This window comes from Carcharhinus amblyrhynchos, chromosome 29 (assembly GCF_965287045.1).
Source record: "Carcharhinus amblyrhynchos chromosome 29, sCarAmb.v2.hapA, whole genome shotgun sequence".
NCBI classification, from domain to species: domain Eukaryota; kingdom Metazoa; phylum Chordata; class Chondrichthyes; order Carcharhiniformes; family Carcharhinidae; genus Carcharhinus; species Carcharhinus amblyrhynchos.
In genome coordinates this window covers 8,164,982-8,191,625 of record NC_137352.1, presented here as the reverse complement: position 1 = coordinate 8,191,625, position 26,644 = coordinate 8,164,982, and the positions used below count along the sequence as shown (strand labels likewise).

Genomic DNA, 26,644 nt, shown 5'->3' with positions numbered 1-26,644 from the left:
GTGCTCGGGTTTCCTTCCACAGTCCAAAGAGGTGCGGGTTAGGCTGATTGACTGGGGGATTAGCAGGGTAAATACGTGGGGTTACAGGTATAGGGCCTGGGTGGGATTGTTGTCGGTGCAGGCTGTATGGGCCGAATGGCCTCCTTCTGCATTGTAGGGATTCGATGGCTCTATGTCCACTTTCCCTGAATGAACTCACAAAATGAGAACATGGAAAAGTAGGAACTCGAGCAACCTTTACCGGGATGGTATCTAAGTGTGGGAAAAGCCTGCCGATTACCTTAGAGTAAGGTTTGTAAGTGCTGCATCACACTCCAGAGTTGTAAGTTGTGCAGAAGCTTCCGGTGACACGGTTTCTGGGGACAGGTTGGTAGATGTTGTCTCGGTCTTTGCATCCAAATCCATAATTTTCACAGGCCCTACAAGTCAACAACAGAATTAGATTTGGTTTTAAAATGTAGGCTGCGCAGAAAGTTCACAAATTTAAATTCATCCTTTTAAAATAAATGTGATTTCTTGACATTCCTCCACATTTCATCTCATATTAAAACAAAATTATCCAACTTGTGACTTCCCCTCCAAGCCACTCACCATCCTGACTTGGAAATATATCGCCGTTTCTTCACCGTCACTGGTTCAAAATCCACCCCCACCCGCACCCTCCCCCCCCCCCCCCCCCCACACCCCTGGGCTGACCCTCCAACAGCACTGTGGGGGTACTTACACCAGATGGGCTGCAGCAGTTCAGGAAGGCAGCTCATCACCACCTTCTCAAGGGCAGTTAGCGATGGGCAATAAACGCTGCTCTCGCCAGTGATGCATATACCACAGGGTCAAATGAAAACCATCCAGTGGTTCAATCCAAATACGGTGGCAGGATGGTTAGCACTGCTGCCTCAAAGTGCCAGGAACCCGGGTTCGATTCCTGGCTTGGGTCAGTGTCTGAATGGAGTTTGCACGTTCTCCCCGTGTCTGCGTGGGTTTCCCCCGGATGCTCCGGTTTCCTTCCACAGCCCGAAAGACGTGCTGGTTGGGTTCACTGGCCATGCTAAATTCTCCCTCAGTCTACCCGAACAGGCCATGGAGTGTGGCGACTAGGGGATTTTCACAGTAACTTCACTGCAGTGTTAATGTAAGCCTACTTGTGACATAAGAACATAAGAAATAGGAGCAGGAGTAGGCCAACTAGCCCTTCGAGCCTGCCCCGCCATTCAATAAGATCATGGCTGATCTGAAGTGGATCAGTTCCACTTTCCTGCTTTCTCCCCATAACCCTTAATTCCCTTGTCCATCAGAAATCTATGCTAATAAATAAACTCTAAATGTGTGAGTGTGTCGGTGAATGTACATTCAATGACTTGCATTCGCTCCCTCAGACTTAACGTGTAGAGGGAATGACAAAAAGCACCATTTCTCCACTTAATTATCCCCCCAAAAAATCACTAATAAATCATTGTTCTAGTTCGTAGAATGGCATGGCACAGAAGATCATTCAATTTCCTTCCCATTGCTGTTAAATCTGCTTCACTACCCTCTCTGACAGCATATTCCAGATCATTAACAACTTGCTGCATTAAAAAAACAATGTTTTCAACTTGTCATATAGATTCTTTAGCCAATTAAAGCTGAGTTGTCTGGTTCCTGCCACTGGAAGTTATATTTGCTTACTTACCTTATCGAGACTCTCCATAACTTTAGATGCCTCTGGTTACACCATTGACAAATACGCAGCCAACTCAACTCAAAATTAATTGGTCCCAAGAATAATTCAATCTCACTGCGCTCTTGAATATGATTCGAAAGCAAACAAGTACTCCAAATCCTACTGCATTTTCCAGCAACATAACAACCATCACACTTCGGAACAGGAGAATCAGAAAAGGGCAACGTCCATACAGCTCCCGCCCCCCCCCCCCCCCCCCGCCCCCCTCCCCGGAGTCGGCTCCCGCTTTCAATAAAATCGTGGCTTCACCCAGATCAACACCACATCCCTGCACTATCCTTCATAAAAGAGAACAGAATCCTACAGGGCAGAAGGAGGCCATTTGGCCCATCACATCTGCACCAACAACAATCCCACCCAGGCCCTATCCCCATAACCCTATGTATTTACCCTGCTAATCCTCTGATACTAAGGGGCAATTTAGTTTGATCAATCCACCTAACATCTTTGGAGTGTGGGAGGAAACCAAAGCACCCAGAGGAAACCCACACAGACACAGGGAGAATGTACAAACGCCACACAGACAGTCACCTGAGGCCGGAATCAAACCTGGGCCCCTGGCGCTGAGACGCAGCAGTACTAACCACTGTGCCACCCTTAGGTTCCTTGACTTCTAAATACTCAGGAAATCAACTGGCTTGATTTTAAACATGCTCAAATGAGGGGGAAGAGTTCCAAGTATTTAAAACGCTGAATGAAGACATTTCTCCTCAGCTCACTGCATAAAGAAATGTATTCAAACCATTACAAAAACAAATCTAGCTCGGGGAGTACAGTATTGAGGGAGTGCTGCACTGTGGGAGGTGTCATTGTTCAGATGTTAAGCTAACCCCTCATGCTGTCTCTGGTGGGTGTAAAAGATCCCATGACACAACCATAAAGAGGGAGTGGGGGTTCTTCCCAGCAGCCGGGCCTACGTTTATCCCTTATTCAACATCCCAAAAAGCAGGTGATCTCTATTATTTGCACATTACTACTTACAGGAGTTTGCTGTGTGCATACTGGGTGCCCAGTACAACAGGGAGCAGACTTGAAAAACACTCCATTGCCTCCAAAGAGCTTTGGGACATACTGAGGTCAAGAAAGGTGCTATATGAATGCAAGTCATTACTTCCCTCACAAGACTTCTACGCACGTGATAAAAGTTTATTTATTCATGTCACATGTAGGCTGACATTTAACAATGCAATGGAGTTACTGTGAAAATCCCCTAGTCACCACAGTCCTGCACCTATTCGGGTACGCTGAAGGAGAAGTTAGCACCTAACCAACACGCCTTTCAGACTGCGGGAGGAAACCGGAGCACCCGGAGGAAACCCACGCAGACACGGGGAGAACATGCAGACTCCGCACAGACAGTGACCCAAGCCGGGAATCGAACCCAGGTCCCTGGCACTGTGAGGTAGCAGTGCCAACCATTGTGCCGCCATCAGTGTGTACTGGTACTGAAAACAGGAAAACACAAGTTGTGAATAAAGCAAAAAAGTCGGAATTTTGAATCCCATTGCTGCTTAGTTCCTACACCAAACAAAGTCTAAATATCAGGAACTTTGATATTAAATTTAAGTATAAAAGTTTCAGCATCAAGCTTGTTATTTAACTTAAAACCAACATAAATTTATTCTTTATTCTGCTAAAAAAAAGTATTTAATTCCACAGAGTTCCTCAATTAAACTACATAATGCACCAAAAGATAAAGAGCTGTGGAATGGCAGGCTCTGCAGAGATAAAGATTCTGCTGTTTTAAACATACCCAGTCTCACTGCTGTCCTCAGATATCAATGCTACAGGAAGATTCACTGAACACCAAGCAGCAACGGTATAACTCATTGGTGCTGTGGAGGCTCTGCCCCAGCTTGTTCTTGTGTTTCAGGCCAATGAAAAACAGCTACAGCTTTCTGCTGGGCTGGTCCCTGAGAGATTCTCAGTCTTGGCAGCAATGATCCTGATGTCATTTCCTTCCCAACCCAACTAGCTCCAGGATTAGTTAAACACAGGAAAGTGAGAGGGTGAAATCGAGATTGAGTGAGTGTATGTGTGTCTCTCACTCTGTGTCTCATTGTCTGTCTGTGTTAAGTATGTCTCTCTCTTGCTCTGTGTGTGTTTTTCTCTCTCTCTCTCTCTGTGTTTGTCTCTGGCTGTGTGTGTGCTTCTCTCTGTGTGTGTCTCTCTCTCTCACTGTGTATGTGTGTGTGTGTGCTTCTCTCTCTGTGTCTGTGTGTGTGTCTCTCTCGCTGTGTGTGTGTGTCTCTCTCTCTGTGTCTCTGTGTGTGTGTCTCTCTCTCTCGCTGTGTGTGTGTGTGTGCTTCTCTCTGTGTCTCTCTCTCTCGCTGTGTGTGTGTGCTTCTCTCTGTGTGTGTCTCTCTCTCTTGCTGTGTGTGTGTGTGTGTGCTTCTCTCTGTGTCTCTCTCTCTCTCTCTCTTGCTGTGTGTGTGTGTGTGTGTGCTTCTCTCTGTGTCTCTCTCTCTCTCTTGCTGTGTGTGTGTGTGTGTGTGCTTCTCTCTGTGTCTCTCTCTCTCTCTCGCTGTGTGTGTGTGTGTGTGTGTGCTTCTCTCTGTGTCTCTCTCTCTCTCTCGCTGTGTGTGTGTGTGTGTGTGTGCTTCTCTCTGTGTCTCTCTCTCTCGCTGTGTGTGTGTGTGTGTGTGTGTGCTTCTCTCTGTGTCTCTCTCTCTCTCTCGCTGTGTGTGTGTGTGTGTGTGTGTGCTTCTCTCTGTGTCTCTCTCTCTCTCTCGCTGTGTGTGTGTGTGTGTGTGTGTGTGTGTGTGTTTCTCTCTGTGTCTCTCTCTCTCTCGCTGTGTGTGTGTGTGTGTGTGTGTGCTTCTCTCTGTGTCTCTCTCTCTCGCTGTATGTGTGTGTGTGTGCTTCTCTCTGTGTCTCTCTCTCTCTCTCGCTGTGTGTGTGTGTGTGTGTGTGTGTGCTTCTCTCTGTGTCTCTCTCTCTCTCTCGCTGTGTGTGTGTGTGCTTCTCTCTGTGTCTCTCTCTCTCTCGCTGTGTGTGTGTGTGTGTGTGTGTGTGCTTCTCTCTGTGTCTCTCTCTCTCTCTCGCTGTGTGTGTGTGTGTGTGTGTGTGTGTGTGCTTCTCTCTGTGTCTCTCTCTCTCTCTCACTGTGTATGTGTGTGTGTGTGTGTGCTTCTCTCTGTGTCTCTCTCTCTCTCTCGCTGTGTGTGTGTGTGCTTCTCTCTGTGTCTCTCTCTCTCTCTCGCTGTGTGTGTGTGTGCTTCTCTCTGTGTCTCTCTCTCTCTCTCGCTGTGTGTGTGTGCTTCTCTCTGTGAAGCACACACGCTGTGTGTGTGTGTGCCTTGCTGTGTGTGGTTTCTTTGTCCTTTCCTGCTCGCTGGTCCAGTTGTGCTACAACTGCAGCACGCAGATTGTGGGAGTTGAGTTTTAGTTTAAATGTTTCCCTCTGTTGACCTACTTAACAGCTTTACATTGGATGGAACAGATAGCGCCAGAATCGCAACTAAATAAAGAATCACAGACATCAAAAACGAGCAATGTGATTTACTAAAGACAGAGGACAGAAGCTACTGGAAAGTACTCAGTTTGTACACCAGCTTCTGGAAGCGAGTAGCAGGTTAGACAATGGGGTGACAGTCCTGAGCAATATGGACATCAGTTAAAATATTACTCTGCTTTTTAAATACAAATTGCTCAGTCCTCAGTGTATCCAGTGATTTACTAAATCACTAGCAGAGAGTCAGTTGGCTGGATGGCTAGCAGAGAGTCGGATAGCTCAGTTGGCTGGTCCATGATGCAGAATGATGCCAGCAGCATGGGTACCAGCTGAGGTTCCTGTACCAGCTGAGGTTATTCATGAAGGACCCGCTTTCCCAACCTTGCCCCTTGCCTGAGCTGTGCTGACCCTCAGGTTAAATCACTGCCAGACAGCTCTCCCCTTTGAGATCTGTTGTCACCTGGGAGAGTGTCGAATTTACTCCTTAGAACATGTTTTCCAACTATTGAAATGGTTAGAATCCCTACAGTACAGAAGGAGTCCATTCAGCTCATCGATCCTGCACTGACAACAATCCCACCCGATTCCCCATAACCCCACATATTTACCCTGCTAATCCCACTAAGGGGCAATTTAGCATGGCCAATTCACCTAACCCACACCTCTCAGGAGTATGGGAGGAAACCCACGCAGACACGGGGAGAACGTTCAAACTCCACACAGTCACCCAAGCTGGCAATTGAACCAGGGTCCCTGGTGCTGTGAGGCAGCAGTGCTAACCACTGTGCCACCCCTATCCCCATAACCCCCCTAGTTTATCCTCCTGACGCTAAGGGTCGATTTACCATGGCCAAGCAACCTAAATGATGTGGAGATGCCGGCGTTGGACTGGGGTAGACACAGTAAGAAATCTCACAACACCAGGTTAAAGTCCAACCAGTTTATTTGATAGTAAGCTTGCAAGCTTTCGGAAACGCTGTTCCTTCGTCAGGTGTGAGGAAGGGAACAAGCAATCTAACCTGTACATCTTTTGGAGTTATTCCTAATGATTTGTAATTTAATATTTTGCCTTTTGTAATAGGTCAACCTTACTCTTCTCAAAATAAACCCAACACCTGATAATAGGGACATCACAAACTCACCAGGATATTTAGGTCAGCCAGCTTGTACTTAGGATAATTGGGATGTTCTAACAAGGAGAGCGCAGTGGCAAACACTGCTGCTTCACAGCACCAGGGACCAGGGTTCGATTCCCGGCTTGGGTCACTGTCTGTGTGGAGTTTGCACATTCTCCCAGTGTCTGCATGAGTTTCCTCTGGGTGCTCCAGTTTTCTCCCACAGTCCGAAAGACGTGCAAGATACAAAAGTCTGAGGCCATGTACCAACTGATAGCAGCAGGGAAGAAGCACTCCGTCCCCATCCCTATCATCACCTCCAACTATTGGAAACCTTTCTGTACTACAGTTCTTGCGGGTCGAACCAAGTAAACAAACTTAAATTACATTCGGACAAAGAAAAAGGGGGCGGCTCCCCAAAAGGAGGGGGAACGGCTTTCTGTACTACAGCACTCGGTTATTTCATTAAGCATTAATTGCGGGCAACTGCTAAAACATAACCAAACTGGGGCAATTTGGAACAATTTGTCATTCCAATGATTGTATTATTTATCAAGGAAAAAGTTTTAAAAAAAGAATTAAATAATACTGTGAAAAGCATTCAAGTATCAGGGCAGCACCATGGCACAGTGATTAGCATTGCTGCCTCACAGTGCCAGGGACTTGGGTTCGATTCTCAGCTTGGATCATTGTCTGTGTGGAGTTTGCACATTCCCCCCATGTCCTCCAGGTGCTCTGGTTTCCTTCCACAGCCCAAAGACGTGCGGATTAGGTTGATTGGCGATGCTAAATTGCCCCTTAGTGTCCCGGGATGTGTAGGTTCAAGGGATTAGTGGGATAAGTATGTGGGGTTATGGGGATAGGGCCTGGGTGGGATTGTTGTCGCTGCAGACTCGATGGGCTGAATGGCCTCCTTCTGCACCGTTGGGACTCTATGAAGAGAAATTACACAACTGTTAGGTCCAACTGGTCTGTGACGTTTATCCTCCTCGTGAACTTCCTTCCACACCTCTTCTAACTCTATTAACATATCCATCACTCCCTTTGTCCCTCTTGCGTTTGTTGAGTTTCCCTTTAAAGTGCATCTTTGCTATTTTCCTCCATTATTTTTCTGTTGGCATGGTTCACCTTCTAATCTCTCTCCATTGTCAAATACAGGTAAGGCTGGGATAAGATTTGTTTTTGGTCTCTCAGGGAATTAACCGTTATGGGGGTGCGAGTGTAAAGCCCATGATGGTATTGAATGGCAGAATGACCGCAACTGGCCTTACAGACTTTTTTATTATTATTCATTCGTGGGCCATGGGCACTGCTGGCTGACCAGCATTTATTGCCCATCCCTGAGGGCAACTGATAGTCAATCACATTGCTGTGGCTCTGGATTCACATGTAGGCCAGATGAGGCAAGGATGGCAGATTTCCTTCTCTAAAGGATATTAGTGAACCAGATGGGTTTTTCTGACAATTGACAATGCTTTGTAGTCATCAGTAGATTCTTAATTCCAGGTTTTTAAAAATTGAATTCAAATTCCACCATCTGCTGTGGTGGGATTTGAATCCAGGTGTCCCGGAACATGAGCTAAGTTTCTAGATTTCTATCCTAGTGATAATACCACTAGGCCATCACCTTCCTCTTATGATGATGGAGAAGCATCAACAGGCCTTATGACTTATTTCTGGCAGGCTTATGCCTGTACAGCATGCAAGAAGCAATACTTTTCACTGTATACTAATACATGTGATAATAATAAATCAAATCAAAGATCTTCTCCTGTTTCTGGTGCCTATGCTAAAGAAATTTCTCCTCAATTCCCTGCTGCATTTATTTAGCAGTTTCTTGAAATTAGTGGGTCCGATTCTGGCCCTACAAGTGGAAATACAAATGCGCTGCCCCCTGATCTGAATCATTCCCCATCCTCTGATCCCACTTCAGCTGATGATTATGCTCCATCTCCACTCCCGGGGAAGGCTGTGTAAAACTGGAGACATTCAATCCTTTGCCTGTTTCAGCCTAATGTTCTTTTCCATTGAAATAGCGAGAAAATCTGGAGATGCAGAACAAGGAGTCAATACAATGTCACCCACCTTTTGCCCAAGCTACAATTCTTACCTCCCGGAGATCTAACAAGTGTATCTGTGTAGTTGCTACCTGCTCAATATAAATTCACAAATCAGTTTGGAATGCAGAGTTGAATGACGCATTATGCTGATTAATGTCACAAAGCCTCCACCAGACATTCTCTCTTCCATCTTCTTCCATCAGGAAAAAGATACAAAAGTTTGAGATCACGTACCAACCGACTCCAGAACAGCTTCTTCCCATCAGACTTTTGAATGGATCTACCATATATTATGCTGACCTTTCTCTGCACCCTATCTGTAACTGCAATACTATGGGTGGGCAAGAGTGGAATTGTTGGTGCAGGCTCAATGGGCCGAGTGGCCTCTTTCTGCACTATAGGGATTCTATGACTCTGTTTATGTAGCCCAGTGGCAAAATTTATTTGATAAATGCTCCTCTGAAACATCTTGGAACGTTTTATGATAAAAGGCAGTAACTGGGTGCAAGTTGTTGTTGTTTCTCAGTGTTACGTTTAGGTGTTCCATCAGTCTCTTGAGCTGTCTAGGTAATATTGAAGATCCCCCCACCCCTCCTTGCACATATTATTTACTCTGAGATATCTGAGGTCTTTGGAGATGCCAGTTTGATAGTCACTATACTATGGCCTTACAGTGGTCAGTTGCATCTGCTCCATGTCTACTTTATCCAGACCTTTTATCATTTTGCATACCTCAATTTGATCTCCCCTTATTCTTTTAAATTCCAGAGAGTATCGATCTAAACTGTTCAATCTTCCTTCATACCACAAACCCCTCATCTCTGGAATCAATCTAGTGAACCGCCTCTGAACTGCCTCCACTACATCTTTCCTCAAATAAGGGGATCAAAACTGTGCACAATACTCCAGGTGTGGTCTCACCGATGCCTTGTATAGTTGCAACAATACTTCCTTCCCTTTATATTCTATTCCTTTAGCTATAAATGCCAACATTCCATTCACTTTCTTTATTATCTGCTGTAGCTAGTTTTCTGTGACTCATGAACAAGGACACCCAGGTCCCTCTGCACCAGAGCTCCCCGAAGTCTCTCCCCATTTAGATAATAAGTTGCATTTCCATTTTTCCGACCAAAATGCCTGACCTCACACTTATCCACATTAAACTCCATCTGCCACATTTTGGCTCACTCTCCTATCAATATCCATTTGAAAGGTTCTTATTTCCCCAGTGCAACTTACTGTCCCGTCTATTTTTGTGTCATCTGCAGAGGTGATTATTTGCCCCACCAGTGGAAGCATCTGCTCCACGTCTACTCTATCCATACCTTTCATCATCTTGTCTACCTCAATTTGATCTCCCCTCATTCTTCTGAATTCTAGAGGATATGAACCTAAACGGTTCAATCTCTCATGCAACAAACCCCTCATTTCTGGAATTAATCTAGTGAATCTCCCTGAAAACACTACAGAGATGAGAACGCAGAGAGAAAGGTGGGGAGGTGGGGGGGGGGGGGGGGGGTCTCAACGCAAATTTAAAAAATGTTCTCAAGCACTGAAAATAATAGTTCAGATTACAATAATAAATAGAATATTCTGGCTCTATTAGGTTTAATTTCAGGAGAAATTATTCTCACAGTTTTATACTGACTGATATCTATCTGGTGCAAATTAAGAACTTCATAAAAAAGTTTTAAACATTGGAGAGAAAACATGAAAGGATGAAAATATCATGACGCAAAATTGCAGGGAAGTAAATAGAACACTTCTGCAGTGATTGACAAGATATTAGAATAAGTTTTAAACTTTTAAATGTATCTCAAAGACATCTAATTCCGAACAAATGGCAGAAGAAAAAAATGATGAATGCTGATGAATCAGCAGTTTGCTTTGTGACTAAATCTAAAAGCAGTCCCTGGAGACAAGACATTGAGAGTGATTAAACTTTTAAAAAGTTAGCAAGTTTTCTGCAGTGCCGCATCCTCGGCCCCTCTCACTGGAACTCTTGCCTCGTTCCGGACCCCAGTCCAGCTCTTAGGCTGACGTTTTCCGCAAAACACCTCTGACCTCAGCAAACATGTGACCTCAGGTTGATTTAGAAGTTTCTTTTTGTGCCACAGTAACTGCTCAGAGTCCTGTTAACTTCTCACTTACTGCCAAACCCCCAGCATCAGAATAAATTGTTTATCCAGTGTGTGGGGTGCGAAGTGGGGGGGTGAGGTGGGGCGTAGGAAATATACTCTAGTCCCCAGCACAATATAGATCAAAGGTCAGGATATAAATAGTAATTTTATTAGTAATATATGATAACAGAAACTTTTTACAGAAAGTAACATACAAGAGAACAAAAGTCACTCGTATAAATATTCATGAGCAATTTAGGACATCACATCTCTGATTTGCATAAACATTATTAATATGTGACCCGTGTGTTGACTTCAATTCTGTTTAAAAATCAGCCTGACAGTCAAGTCTTTAGCATGTGCAATGTAAACAGAACAAGCCATGGAAAGAAAATAATTTTGGTTCGTTCACTGAGATAAAACATTCTTTAAAGCATTCTCAAAGGGTTTACGCACTTGCCTCAAATCCCTTCAGTGTATTTTTGATCCAACCTTTTTTTCTCCAGAATTCACTGACCCTTCCACCATACGGTTACATCGATTTCAACATCCCCTCCTGTCGCTGACCAAAATAGCTACACACGAGCCCAGTGAGCTTCAGTCAACTATCCAACTGTAGACAGCATCACATCCCCCTGTCCAATCCCATGAATGCTCCGTGTTCATACAAACTAGTGTGGGTCAGCGGATCCCTATTGATGGCAGGAACACTGGCTGAATGTCATGGAATAAGTTGGGATTTTGCAATGATTGCACTTTTTCTGAACCTTTTATTTAACATTAATGTGCAAACCATGATCAGCAGAGAATGTGAGTGCAGAGAATGCAAATAGTGAGGGGCGGCACGGTGGTTAACACTGCTGCCTCACAGCGCCAAGGACCCGGGTTCAACCTCGCATCACTCTCTGTGTGAATTTGCACTTTCTCCCCGTGTCTGTGTCGGTTTCTTCTAGGTGCTCTGGTTTCCTCCCACAGTCCAACGATAAGCAGGTTGGTGGATTGGCCATGCTAAATTACCCCTTAGTGACCCAAGATGTATAGATGTGGGGATTAAATATGTGGAGTTATGGGGTTACGAAGAGTCGTTGCAGACTCAATGGACCAAATGACCTCCTTCTGCACTGTAAGGGACTCTAACTGATTAAAACAGATGTAGAAGAACCTTCAGTCCTTTTGATCTGTTCCTTCCAAAACACTGACCCCCATCTCCTCTATAGCTACTTGCCACTCCAATGTCTTGCAGCTAAAGCTTCACATAAAGGTTCCCCATACTTGCGACTTTTCTGTCATCAACTGCTTTCTGTCTTGCTAATGTCACATATTGTTGCAGGGCAAAAGCTGACACGGTATGTCGCTAAAAACAACATGGGTTTGTTTCTGAAAATGCCACCCCCTGGCCCAAAGTTCCACCCCAAAACAAAGCATCAGAAGTGTCATTCTCTCTCTCAGAATACAACTGTACACTCGGAATAGTGGCTTCCACAAATGTGCACCCCCACTAAGATAGGGTTATGATCCATCACACTTTGAGATCCTGAATCGCTTTCCTTAACATGAGCTCAACGCTGTCAAGTCCAGTTTCTCTGTGGTGATTGAGTGAGTCCAGAGGGATTGGTATCTGGTCAAAGTTCAGGCATTGTGACCATTCCTAATTCGACAAGAAGGACAGTGATGGTGGTTTGCAGATTTTCTTTCTGTTCTTTTTCCTTCCCAAATCCCCTAAAGATCTTGACTCACCAGAGTTTGACTGTCAAAGCTCCTTCATTTTCCTACCTCCAAGGCTCAGTTGAAGATCAAGAGTGGTCAGAAGCAAAACCAAAAATACTTTTCCTTAAAGCGAACAACAAGACAGTAACCAAGGCTCGGAAGTCATGGGAGATGAGAGAGTTCAATTACTTCCCTGTATTGGCTTCATCTAAAATACTCGGACATTGCATCAATGGGACTCGCTGCTAAAACAGCAATAAGTTCATAAAATATTTTTTGAGCAGAAAAGAAGAAAAACTTTTGACTGGTTCCTAATTCTTTCAATGAAGCAAGATGATTGAGACCTGAACCATAAACCAACACACTTATCATCAATTACACCAATGGTACTCACCAGAATTGTAACCAATCTTGCTCTGAATAGCCTGCCTGGCACATTCAACCAATTCCAGTTAATTTAAAGTAAATATTTCCTTGCTAAAAAAAAGTAATTACCCAGTAGTTTGAATTAAGCTTTTTTAATAACACGGCACAGGAATTTTTGTTATTGTTGCACCACTTTCAACAGACAGTGTAGATTAAGCAACTTGGAATTCAGACTATAAAATGTGGGAACACAATTAGGTCACTCAGCCCATCGAGTTTGCTCTGCCATTCAATCATAGTTGATACAATTCTCAATCCTATTCTCCCACCTTTTCCCCGTAACCTTTGATCCCCTTACCAATCAAGAACCTATCTATCTCTGTCTTACATGTACTCAATGACCTGGCCTCCACAGCCTTCTCTGGCAATGAATTCCACAGATTCACCACCGTCTGACTGAAGAAATTTCTCCTCATCTTGTTTCTAAAGGATTACCCCTTTACTCTGAGGCTATGCCCACACATCCTAGTCTCTCCAACTAATGGAAACATCTTCCCCACATCCACTCTATCCAGGCCTTTCAGTATTTTATAAATTTCGATGAGATCCCTTCTCGTACTTCTAAACTGTTTTGAGTACAGACCAAGAATCTTCAAGCGCTCTTCATGTCAAGCCTTTCATTCCCGGGATCATTTACTTGAGTGCCCTCTGGACCCTCTCCCAAGGCCAGCACATCGTTCTTAAGACACGGGGCCCAAGATTACTCACAATATTCCAAATGTGGTCTGACCAGAGCCTTATAAATTTATATTTATAAATTAAAAGTAGACAGCTGCAGTTTTGATTTCCTGCATTTGCAGCTTTTAATTTCTTGTAACTTTGGGAGCTTTAAAAAGGGATTGTCTTAATGATGAGATGCCCTCCCATCTTTAATGATGGCAAAGAGTTAATTCAAATGTTGCTATGATGGACTGGCATCAGAAATCTAAAGCGTTAGCTTTCAAATAAACTGTACAGTACAAATTGGTCTTGTGAATGTGCTGAATTCTTTGACATTGTTGCAGACTGTTTAGCTCTTATATACACATAAATGGCAGTAAAATTTTACAATTGCATTGATCCTGCAAATACATAGAGGTAGCTTCCCTCGTGTCAGGCTCGCATTAGCTATATTTTCAATCCTGGTGGTTGGCGAAGTGCACTTAAATGTTTCCAATTGTGCTGATCTTGCATTCTGCAAACGTTTCAAACAAAATTAAAAGGAGCTTAGAGCATTAGGTCTAAATGGCAGGGTGGAGAAGTTTTGAGAATGAATGTGAGATTGGATGGGCTGCTTTTCTCCCTCTAAGTTTGTCCTCATGAAACTGCAGCTGAGCAAGGTTTTTGGAAGTGGTCAGACCCGCCTTCCCTCATCCATTGAATTTTCCCTGGTTTTCTGCCTCGCTTTTGGAATTCATGGTGGATGAGAGTTAATCTCAGGGGAGAAAGAAGTTAGCAATACTCATGTCCTCCCAAAGCACACAAGAAAAGTCACACAGTCGGAGGACAGGGCTATGCAACAACATCGGGGGAAAACCAAAGAGTTGTTTCTGAGACTTGTAACTAAATATCAAGATGGTCGAATGCTGTTGGGAATTGTGACATTAGTGTATCTTTAAGAAAGGTTCTTTTAAAATTCTACTCTCTGCGGTTGTAAGCAGACTTCATCAGTTTGGTTTCAATGCTGCTGAGATGTCTATGAGGAGTCCTTTTTTTGTGCTTGACCAGCTTAGGTGGGTCTGTTTATTTTAACTCTGGGTGGTTTTACAATCGTGCAATGTTAGGAGAATGGTCATGTGTTTTTGGACAGTATATTTTCCTTTCCAGTAAGTTTAAGGTTTCATTTTCTGTTTGGCTGCAGTTAGAGTTGAGTTTTAAAAGGGACAGGGAACTGAAAAGAAGCCTCTCTTTCTCTCTCCCTGGTTTTGGAAATTCTGCTGGTCAGCAGAAAGCAAGGTCTTGCCTTTCTGAAGGGAAGAATCGGCTGTTGGTGGCTTAGCTGGAGTCCCTAATGTTCTGGGAAGCTTTTCTGACTTCAAACTGAGTCTACTCAGAGAACTGCAGACTTCATCCAAAGGACTCAAGTCCAGAATCATGTGAGCATTAGTCTTTGCTGTGTTAAACCTGTGAAAAGGGCTTTTGTCTGTGGGATTGGTTTGATTGGAATACATTAGATAAATTTGTTAAGGGTTATACTATATCATGTTCATTTGTTTCTTGTTTGTAATTGATAAAAGTTATTGCTAATTTTCTTTCTATACATGTTAACTAAAGTTCGTTGATCAGTCACAAGTAGGCTTACATTAACACTGCAATGAAGTCACTATGAAAAATACAATATTCTTAAATAAACTTTGTTTTATAAAAGTTCCCTAGTGGGTCATTTGAATCATGTCTGGAGTGAAACCTATCATGCTTATCCTAGCCAAATTCAAGATGCAAAATTTATGATCCAGGCAGATTCCATAAAACACTTTGGAGTTTCTAACCTGAACCATAACAGAATATAACGTTTCCTTTAGATTTTGGGACCATCTATGAGTCAAGCTAAGGAAAATAACTAGTTAAAGTCATACAGATACAAGAGATTTGCTTGATTTATCTTTCCTTATTTGAAATGTTCTGGCAGGAAGAATATTTACAGGACTTCCTTTGAAAAATAAACTGGTTTCGGTTGAGCCCACAAAAGAACGGTCTGTGAAAACAAAACGACGATGACAGCACAAATGACATATGTTTCAATCCATAATTTACATTCACATCTTCTACCCTGAAGCAAGAAGCAACTGAAAATAATAGGTAATTAAATTGTTATTGTTGGGGGATTGAAAAGACCAACATCAAAACATCACTGTACATTAAACTGCCTCATACGTTTGTTTGGGAGTGAGGACATCTTGAATCTGTCTGACTTAAAGTCATATTTTAGACCTTGATTTGGAGAGGAGGGGGGAGGGGGGGGTTCACATTTAAGTGAGCTGGGCTCAAGTAAGTGACTAAAAGCAAAAAAAAGAGAGAAATAACTGGAGAATTGAATCTGACGATAAAAATATTCGCAATCAAAAAACTAAGATAGTAAAGGTGACCAAAATCATTCTTCCTACTCTGCCACAGTACCTAGCCTTCAAAAGTTAGCTCCAAAGTGCTGTGAGACTCAGGTGGTCGCTACAGAAATGCAAGTCTTATTTTTTAACCGTGACTGTGGGAAATCCAATATGAACTCTACGAGCCTTTGATAGGGAAGTTACACTCGAGTGTACCAAAATTAAAACTATAAAACTGTACAAGCAAACAGTCTGTCTGCCCCGCGAGACAATCTGTTATGCTGAGGAGGTCAAACGATCGATAGTTCATTGACTGTGAAATACTGCCGCACTCTTTCACATTAAAGCATCACAATGATATTTCTAAAGGAAGTTATTCTGTACAATACAAGATGAGGTCATCCCCATGAGTTTCCATGCTTCATGGAGATGTCACGTTATAATTACTGGAACATTTCTGGAGCGGGAATGTTCTGAACCCATATGTCAACAGCGAGATACTGATTATTACTCCGTCACATTGAGACTAAAGAAGGAGGACAGATACCATGAAACTTTTCTTCTCACTAGCATGTAAACGCTCAGCTCTTTACTCAACAGATGGGATAAATACCATGAAAACTTGCATACACTTTACATATTACTTAGGCCACTGCCAATAATAGTCATCTTACCAAACCCAATCCCAGATGAGAACACGAAGGTGTGTCAGCAGGGCTGATGTTCATGGAATTTGTTTGGAGAGGACAGAATTTGAATAAAAACCCTCAATAACACTTGTGCAACATAAAATACAGAGGTACATAGAGGACGACAACAGCCACACCTGAAAAGAAAAATACTTTTAGCTTGTGGGGGGCAATTTAGGGGTTTCCACATAGCTGGATGAAAACCGTGTTCTCATCTGGTTCAAAAGCCAACATTCCTCTCATGATCCTTTCCACCTGTTGGACGCTAAGGGCGGAATTTTCCCATCCCGCCTGCTACGGCAATTGTAGCAAGCAGGGGCGGACCACGCAAAGCTCCGTTGACCTCAGGCAGGAATTTCCGGCCTCGGACGAGTGTGGCCGGAAAATCCCAACACTAAGGATATCTCACAAGTCTTCATACTGTGACAATGTTAAGGAAGTTACCGCAACATCTCAGTGTGAAGGGTAGTATATAGCACTGACCAAAGACTGGGTGAAAATTGATTTAAAAAATACCTCAGAAAAAGCAGATTTTAAAAAGAAAATCAAACTTTGAAATATTTAAGTTTTAAAGGAATTGCACAGTTTGGGATGATATCCGCTGTGAATATAAAAATTGATGCATTTTTTCAACACAGCTACGCACGTGATGAAAGGGTTCTATCACAGACCCCAAAAGTTATGATCAAATAAAAAGGTATGGGGGTACAGGTAAACTTGAATAATTCAGATTTTTTTTTTAAATAATTAAGGAAATCTCCAGATACCAAACATAAGAAAATTAAGAGTAATACAAAATTCTGTAAAAATTGATTATACTACAGCTATTCTAAATGTTTAACATTTTCAAGACTGTACTGGTTCTTAAATATACTTTTGAAATTTCAGAAACTAATATAGACTTTCCACAATGCCTGCTATTGTAACAGTTAAAGCCTGGTTCATAAAGCCTTGCTCAGTTTTACAATCATTATAATTTTGACAAGACGTGCTATAAGCTAACATGCTCCAGGTGAGAGACAAAGGGCGAGATTCTTTGGCCTCCAGCTCGGTGGTTTTCTTGGCGGCGTGCCGTACACTGGCAGTGGCACCTTCTGGTCCCGCTGCCGTCAACGGGAATTTCCACTGAAGGCACCCCACGCTACCAGGAAACCCCAGCTGGGGGTGTGCCGCCAAGGGGACCAACATCAAAAGCCAGCCAAAGTATACACTGCCCTACAAAAACTGTGCTTATTAACATTCCTGATCAAAAATCAAAATTTCATTTTTTTTAAAAAAAGACACATACTTAAGAGTAGCATATAACTAACAATTCACAAACAGGGCTTCTTCAAACATGTACTCAGTAGGTGAAGCATTCTGGCATGTGCAGAAGACCCATATTTTCATCGTGGCTCCGAAAAGGTTGTTTCCTCTGACAAAGTGTTTTTCCAGATGGGCGAGAATGAATCGAAACTCGATAAAAGTAACTGGAAGTGGCAAAAACAAATAAAAAAAAAATCCAAAAGGCCTGCAAGCCGTCGTGATGTTTTAGAGTCTTAGTTGTTCAGGCTTCGAGGCCTAGTTCACTGTGGGCCTAATCAACAGGCCACATCCTCAACCAAAGTTCAGCAGAGTGAATCCTGCTCACAGACAACGTGACCGGATGCCGCAGAATATTCACCTGCAATGCAGTCCTCTCTCTGTCTCTCTATCTCTCAGACTTGACTTTGTATCGCAGGACAAGGTAGGCCAAGAAACGCAAGATAATGAAAAAAATCGCGAGGACGATGAAATCCATATAAAGCTTTGCGTCCTGTACATCCAACTCTTGCAGAACTTTCTTTGGTTCCTTAAAAGGGCAAAACTCAGTATTGCATGTCAGATTTTTTCTGTCCAGTCCATATATTGACAAGATGACGCCCTCAAAGCCATATCTGTTTTAGTGAGAAAAAGAACAAGCAAACAGCACGGTTCTCTTAGAAAATCAACTGATATTGCAAGTGCATTTTACTTATGTTACATCCGAGAACTCTCCAAAATTAGAAAGCCTCAAACTCTATGTTATCCAGAGGGAACACTTCACCCCATCTAAAGGTGTAAGGTAACACATTCATCATGTCTGATCTTACACTCTGATTAAATCAATATCAACTTCAGGGGAATCTAGATGAACAGATGAGAGAGAAAGGATATGCTGCCAGGGTTAGATAATGAGGAGAACCTGGTGTGGAATATTAACAGTGTCATATACTAGATGGGCCAGCTGGCCTGCCTCTGTTCTGTAGGACCGATGTAATTCGATGCAACTGAGTTGGGGCAGCAGTTGGGATCAACACAGCTGCCCTTCGGTTGGGAAAGGACTGGAGGGAGTGAGGAAATTAAGCAGGGGCTCCATCCCGATCACAACAACAAAGCAACAGCTTGCATTTACGTAGCGCCTTTAATGTAACAACGTGTCACAAGGTGCTTTACAAGAACATTATCAATCGAGATTTGATTCTGAGTTATAAAAGGAGGCACCAAGACAGATGACTAAAAACATGGTCAAAGAGGTAGATTTTAAGGGGCATCTTAAATGAAGAGAGGGAGTAGAGATCTTTTTGTCAAGGAGGAAGGATTTAAGGGGGGGGATCCAGAGCTTAGGGTTAGGGCGGCTGAAATCACAGTTGTGAATGGTAGAACAATAAGAATTGGGGTTTTGTGAGATGTCGGAAGGGGTGGAACGCAGAGATCCTGAAGGTTTGTTGGGGTTGTAAGAAGTTACGGATAAGAAAACCATGGAAGGATTGGAAAACAAGGATGAGCATCTCAAAATTGAGGTACTGCCAAGCCAAGTGGCAATGTAGATCAGCAAGCAAGGAGTTTTGGGGGTGTTTATTGAAGGGTCATCAACCTCAAATTTATAGCTCTGTTTCTCTCTCCTCAGAGGCAGACTTTCTGAGTACTGTCAATATTCCTTATTTGTATTTCTGAATTCCTGAGTATTTTGCTTTTGCATTATTCCAGATTAATACCATGGGTGGGATTCTGTGGCCACGGTCACCTCTAAACCGGAGAATCCCACCCAAGATCAATGGATCTTTGCATGGTCCCCAAACACCACCCACCCCAACAGCTACAATTCCCGTGGCGGGGGCAAGATGAGAGAATTCTGATCCATTTTTTGTATGGGAATCCACACCACCTGATAAGTGATCCAAGCTCTAGAAACAGGAGTGCTCTTGTTTACTAGCAACTAACTTGGTGTAACATTGAGATGGACTCAGTTCCCCTACATTGCATTGGTTAAGCTGGATGGAACCAATGGGTAGGAACGGCAATATAATTGAACAAAAATTGTCATTTGGTCTTACAGAACTTGAGTATCACCAAAGAGAGATATTTTGTCAAAGCTTTTTTTCATGCACTCAATATCCTGATCCTGCCTTCCCCCAATATCCCTTGATCGCTTTGGCCCCAAGAGCTATATCTAATTTCATTGTGAAATCACACAATGTTTTGCCCTCAACTGCTTTCTGTGGTAGTGAATTTTCTGGGTGAAGAAATTTTTCCTCACCTCAGTCCTCAAACTATGACCACTAGTCCTGGTTTCCCACACTATCGGGAACTTTCTTTCTGAATCCATCCTGTCTAATCCTGTTAGAATTTTATAAGTGCCCCTTTGACTCTTCTAAAATCCAATGAATATAATCCTAGCCAACTTAGTCTCTCCTTATACGCTGACAGACCTGCCACTCCAGGGATCCACCAAGGTAAATTGGAAGATGCTCCATGGGTTAGTCTGCAGGTTGAGTATCAACTATTTGTAAATCCAAAAACCAAACATACCCAAAATCCACACTTTTTTAAGCTCCTTGACATTTAGCATGGGAAGTCTCTGACTGGAGTCGACATGAATCTCACCAAACTGTACCCAACCTTTAGCACTGGGAGCCTGTGACCCTAGCCAACATGATCCAAGTCGACATGAACATCACCAACCACACGCAACCTTTAGTGCAGAAAGTCCAGTTTGTCTGCACCTTTTACCTTATGACCCCTCTCCCACAAGCAGAAGCGCACAGAAGGTGCCATGAGTGGGAACTTGTTACAGGTACCTAATAATATTATTAAGTGGCAGAACTAACTCTTCTAGCCATTCACTTCACTTTAGGCCTGTGCCTCAGTCATTTTGTAAAGTAAGTAGGCCTTGGCCTAAAGGTGATACCCGAAATTATCTGAAATCTGAAACGCAATCTGCCCCGAGAGTTTCGGACTAAGGACCTTTGATCTGCAGTGACAATTTACTCCATCAGCAATTGTAACGTTTTGTCCACAGCAAGATCCAACAATTTATTACCTTCTTAGTAAAGTCATAGAGTCAGAGAGGTTAACAGCATGGAAGCAGGCCCTTCGGCCCAATTTGTTCATGCCACCCTTTTATTTGACCACTAAACTAGTCCCAGTTGCCTGTGTTTGGCCCATATCCCTCTAAACCCATCTCACCCATGTAACTGTCTAAATGATTTTTAAAAGACAAAATTGTACCCGCCTCTACTACTACCTCTGGCAGCTTGTTCCTGACAGTCAAAAACTGCCCCACTGGACCCTTTTATATCTCTCCCCTCTCACCTTAAACCTATGCCCTCTAGTTTTAGACGCCTCTACCTTTGGGAAAATGTATTGACTGTCTAGCTGATCTTTGCCCCTCATTATTTTGTGGACCTCTATAAGATCACCCCCAAGTCTCCTATGCTCCAGTCAACATCTAATGATGTTGGTTGAGGGATAAATATTAGTTGGAGCTTCCCTGATAGTCTTCGGATAGTGCTATATGTTCTTCGACCTGAAGGACAGTCTGATGGAGCACATGTCCAGCAGAGCAGCACTCCCACAGCACAGCACTGGATCAGCTGAGACTTTGTGCACAAGTAGTTGGAGCAGAATCCTATTTATTAATTCATTCTCTCATGGGATGTGGACACCGCGGGCAGGTCAATGTTTGTTGCTCATTCCTACTTAAGCTGAGTGACTTGCTCAGCCATTTAGGAAGCAGTTAAGAGTTAGCCACATAACTGTGGGAATGGAGTCACATGTAGGCCAGACCAGGTAAGGATGGCAGATCTCGTTCCCGAAAGAACAGATGCAGCAGGTAGCTAATCGAGAAATTAAGATCCAATTTGAGTGGCATGGTGGCACAGTGGTTAGAGCTGCTACCTTACGGAGCCAGGGACCCGGGTTCAGTTCTGGTGTTGAGTGACTGTCTGTGTGGAGTTTGCATGTTCTCCCCATGTCTGCGTGGGTTTCCTCCGGGCATTCCAGTTTCATCCCATAGTTCAAAGACATGTGGGTTAATTTGACTGGCCATGCCAAATTGCGTCTTGGTGTCAGGTAGCAAGATAACTATGTGGGGTTACGGGGATACGGCCTGGGTGCAGGTTCAATGGGCTGGATGGCCGCCTACTGCACTGTAGGGATTCTATGATTTCAGTGCGATGATGGGATTAAGAAACATACAACGGGATTCCTTCTCGAGCTTCCAAGAAAGAACGAGATGGGACGTGGTCTCTTCCACCTTCTTCCATCAGGAAAAAGATACAAAAGTCTGAGATTACGTAGCAAGCGACTCAAAAACAACTTCTTCCCTGCTGCCAACAGACTTTTGAATGGACCACATTATATCAAGCTGATCTTACTCTACACCCTAGCTACGACTGTGACACTACATTCTGCACTCTCTCCTTTCCTTCTCTATGAACGGTATGCTTTGTCTGTGTAGCGTGTAAGAAACAATACTTTTCACTATACACTAATACTTGTGACAATAATGAATCAAATCAAATGGGTAGGGAATGAGTACATTTTGTATTTGCAAGAATGCGAGTTGAGTGGGTTTGAGATGATGGACTTACGGAGAGAGCAGGAAATATGAAGAGTTTTTTTAATACTTTGACAAAAGAGTGTAAAGCAAGACTTACCTGACATAAGAGACGTAGGAGCTCCATTGCAGATAGGTGGGGATGGTGTCAAAACTCACAAAGAATCCAGAGAACAGAAGCACTGGAATGGCAGTAACTGGACCCACAAATGTGGCAACCTGGAGGCAGGTGAAGAGATAGAACAGAATGTTCAAATTAAAAGCACACAATACGACAAAGTTGACAATTTATAATTACCATGTAAAGCACATTGTTGCAAACCTCACCACTCAGATTCAGTACGTGTGTTAGTTGGTTTGCAGACTAAGTAACAAAATGTGTTAGAGGTTTTTTTATTCATTGGATCTGGGAGTCGCTGTCTGAGCAGGAGTTAGAATCATAGAATCCCTACAGTGCAGAAGGAGGCCATTCGGCCTATCGGGTCTGGACTGACCGCAATCCCACTGAGGCCATATCCCCGTAACCCCATGCATTTACCCTAGTGAGCCCCCCTGACACTAGGGGGCAACTTAGCATGGCCAATCCGGCTAACCAGCACATCTTTGGACTGTGGGAGGAAATCGGGGCACCCAGAGGAAACCCTCACAGACATGGGGAGAATGTGCAAACTCCACAGAGTCACCCAAGCTGGGAATTGAATCTGGGTCCTGGGCGCTGTGAGGCAGCGGCACTAACCAGTGTGCCACTGTGTAAATATGAGTTATCAGCAGAAAGGCTGACATAAGACAATAGACGAAAGAAAACTAGGTGAGATGAAGTTTTTTTAAATGCAGTGAGTTGCGACAATCTGTTAAGGCCTGTGGAAGCTGATGCGATAGTAACTTCCATAAGGGAACTGAAGGGGAGGAATTTGCGGGCCCCTGGAGGAAAAAAGTCAGGGTGTGGGGCTAATGAGATAGCTCTTTCAATGAAGCTGACACAGGCTTGATGGGCTGAATGGCCACCTTCTGCTCTGTATCAGCCAATGGTCAGCAATCTTTGGGCGTGTTTATGTGGTTTCTGCGCCGGGGTACGGCGTTACCTGTAATGATGTGGATGCAGCGCCAATCAGGAGACCAAGTGACTGGGCCACCAGTGCAGTGGCAGTGGCAAGACTGGCGAACAAGAGGAAGCGTGCAGCTTCAGGTGGCTGCGATGTCATCCAGTACACAATGCTGCAGTACACAATGGGACAGATCACCTGCAGGAAGGAACACAGCAGCTTAACAGCGGGATCGGCCAACATTCCCATCCCAATGCTCTTGCACCACTTCCAGCTCTGAACTTCAAGGCATCATTCAAATTCAGAGCAGTGGCAAAGGAAACTAAAATGCTCTCATTAAACTCCAGGGGCGGGATTTACCAGCCGCGCTCGTCCCGAGGTCGGAAGATCCCACCTGAGGTCAGCGGAGCTTTGCATGGTCTATGTCCCAACCGCCACAATTCCCACGGCGGGCAGGATGGGAAAATCCCACCCTAGACCCTTGCTGCAAAGTGGTGTTCCCAGAATAGTGACTCTCCCATTTATCAGTAGATGAGGGAACGGAACAATCTGTTGTAAAGACTGATACTGGGCCTATTTTTAATATTGTCGTTCTTGGATGTGAGCGTCGCTGGTTAGACCAGGGTTAATGCTCATCCCTAATTTTTGTTTTATGCTTATAGTGGACCAAATCCCAATCCATTCCTCGCTTGCTCCAAAAAACCAAATTCAAAATTCAATCCAAGTCTAGATCCCCACAAGAGAGACAAACAAGATCCAAGCTGACAAGATGAGGCATCTCGGGCTTGATCTGACACTTGGGCTGGAATTTTCTCTCCTGGCCACCACTGCTGCCTCACAGCACCAGGGACCCGGGTTCAATTCCCAGCTTGGGTCACTGTCTGTGTGGAGTCTGCACGTTCTCCCTGTGTCAGCGTGGATTTCTTCTGGTGCTCCAGTTTCCGCCCACAGTCCGGAAGTCAAAAATCATATTGTTCTCTCCCAGTTTAATTGAAATCCAGCAGCTGTGACGCCATTTAAACCTTCACCCACCCATGCTGGTTAGGTGCATTGGCCATGCTAAATTCTCCCTCAGTGTACCCGAACAGGCTCTGGAGTGTGGCGATTAGAGGATTTTCACAGTAGCTTCATTGTACTGTTGACGTGTAAGCCTATTTGTGACACGAGTTTAAATTTTAAATTTGTTTATTAGTGACACAAATAGGCTTACATTCACACTGCAATGAAGTTACTGTGAAAATCCCCTTGTCGCCACACTCTGGTGCCTGTTCGGGTACACTGAGGGAGAATTTAGCACGGCCAATGCATCTAACCAGTATGTCTTTTGGACTGTGGGAGGAAACCAGAGCACCCGGAGGAAACCCACGCAGACACAGGGAGAATGTGCAAACTCCTCACAGACAGTGACCCAAGCCGGGAATCAAAACCCGGGTCCCCGGAGCTGTGAAGCAGCAGTGCTAACCACTGTGTCACCATGTCTCCCAATAATAAATAAACTTTAAAAAATCTTTAAAAATAATATTTCCCAATCACTCTGTCAACATCTTTGCTAATTTGAATAAGAATCTCTATTAAATTTCCCTTCTTTGCTTCAGTGAGAATAACTCCAATATTCCTGGAAATAACCTTTTCATAGAATCCCTACCTTGCAGAAGGAGGTCATTTGGCCCATCGATACTGCACTGACTCTCCAACAGATAGAATCATAGAATCCCTATAGTGCAGAAGGAGGCTATTTAGCCCATCGAGCCTGTACTGTCAACAATCCCAGTCAGGCCCTATCCCCTTAACGCCACATACTTACCTTGCTGATCTCCCTGACACAAAGGGGCAACTTAGTGCGTCCAATCAACCTAACCCACACTCCTTTGGACTGTGGGAGGAAACTGAAGCACCCGGAGGAAACCCACGCAGACACAGGGAGAAGGTGCAAATTCCACACAGGGAGTGACCCAAAGCCAGAACTGAAGCCAGTCCCTGGCGCTGTAAGGCAGCAGTGTTAACCACTGTGCCACCGTGCCACTCCTTTTAAAACGATTCAGTAGAAGAGTTAGAAAGCACATCTTCACACAAAGGGTAAAAGCTTGGAAGTCTCCCACAAAAAGCAGTGGGGATTAGCTCAATTAATAAGATATCTGGGATCAATAGATCTTCTTCTGGGGTATAAGGGAACTAAAGTGAGTGGATGGAGTTAAGACATAGATCTCGTTGAAAGATAGATTAGTCTCAAGAGGCTTAATGGCCACTTCTTGTTCCTATGTATTTCATTATTGATACACAATCCCAATTTAGTACTTATTCAATGGAAAAACCAAATAAATATTTAAACACTACGTACTTGAAAAGGAACATCTGCCATAGTTTTTGCCAAGTAGTAAGCTTTCAGGCTGTACCAATAATTGAGGTGCTCTCTCAGAAACACAGACATCTCAAGTGGAACTGAAGTGAGAGAGAATATTAGTTAGAGACTTTCTGCTATGCATGATTTAAACAATTAACAAAACAGTGTTACGTTTTATTATTATTCATTTGTGGGACATGGGCATCACTGGCTGGGCAGCATTTATTGCCCATCCCTAGTTGCCCTTGGAGGGCAGTTGAGAGCCAGATGAGTTTTTCCCAACAATCCACAATGGTTTTATGGTCATCAGTAAATTCTTAATTCCAGATTTTTTAAAATCAAATTCAAATTCTACTAGCTGCTATGGCAGGATTTGAACCCAGGTCCCCAGAACATGAGCTGCATTGTGGCGCAATACTCTTGCGATAATTCCACTGTGCCATTGTCTCCCCTATGAAAACAGTGATAGGGAATAGAATCATTATGGGGCCATTATAGACAGAAGCCATTTGGCCCATCAACACCATGCCGGCTCTCTGGGATCTGATTAGATAAGTAGTTTTTTTTCTCTATGAAGTTTCTGTGGATCCTGGGGAATGGGTTTCCACAAAATTAAATCTATGGTAAAAATGGAGTATAGTACAAGAATATGTTTCACTTATTTGCATTTATCAGCATATGTACATTTCTAAACAGAGCTGAATTCAGCAGAAAATCTAGGCTGACATTGCGAGTGCTGCACTGTCAGAGATACTGTTTATGCACTCTATCCATGCCCCTCATTATCTTGTAGACTTCTATCAGGTTGCCCCCCAACCTCTGTCGTTCGAGTGAGAGGTACTGTTTATCAGGGGAGACTTTAAACCAAGGCCACTTCTGTTCTTTCAGATGTCAGAGATCCCATGGCACTGTTTCGAAGAAGAACGGGAGAATTCTACCCAATGTCTTGGCCAATACTTAACCTCTTAATAAGAAACACAGATAATCTGGTGAGTAGCATATTGCTACGTGTGGGTTCCCCATTGTATGACCTACTTTACAGTACTTACAATACTTCAAAAGTATTTAACTGGCTGTCAAGTACTTTACGATGATAATTGGCTA

The 26,644-nt window shown here is 43.6% G+C and overlaps 2 protein-coding genes across 5 annotated transcripts in view; both read right to left on the bottom strand.

Annotated features, from left to right (window-relative positions):
* Nucleotides 1–3,524, bottom strand: part of LOC145359847 (RING finger protein 214-like) — a 44,506-nt gene extending 40,982 nt beyond the window's left edge. For both annotated transcript variants that reach the window (XM_080214641.1, XM_080214643.1), the window contains exons 1-2: nt 3,477–3,524; nt 281–419 (exon numbers count right to left, since the gene is read on the bottom strand). In XM_080214641.1, the coding sequence (XP_080070767.1) occupies nt 281–405 (125 nt within the window). In that variant the 5' untranslated portion in view covers nt 406–419; nt 3,477–3,524. The remainder of the gene's footprint in view (nt 1–280; nt 420–3,476) is intronic.
* Nucleotides 3,525–10,619: 7,095 nt separating this feature from the next.
* Nucleotides 10,620–26,644, bottom strand: part of abcg4a (ATP-binding cassette, sub-family G (WHITE), member 4a) — a 146,790-nt gene continuing 130,765 nt past the window's right edge. For all 3 annotated transcript variants that reach the window (XM_080214503.1, XM_080214504.1, XM_080214505.1), the window contains exons 12-15: nt 25,538–25,638; nt 23,239–23,397; nt 22,257–22,375; nt 10,620–18,233 (exon numbers count right to left, since the gene is read on the bottom strand). In XM_080214503.1, the coding sequence (XP_080070629.1) occupies nt 18,008–18,233; nt 22,257–22,375; nt 23,239–23,397; nt 25,538–25,638 (605 nt within the window). In that variant the 3' untranslated portion in view covers nt 10,620–18,007. The remainder of the gene's footprint in view (nt 18,234–22,256; nt 22,376–23,238; nt 23,398–25,537; nt 25,639–26,644) is intronic.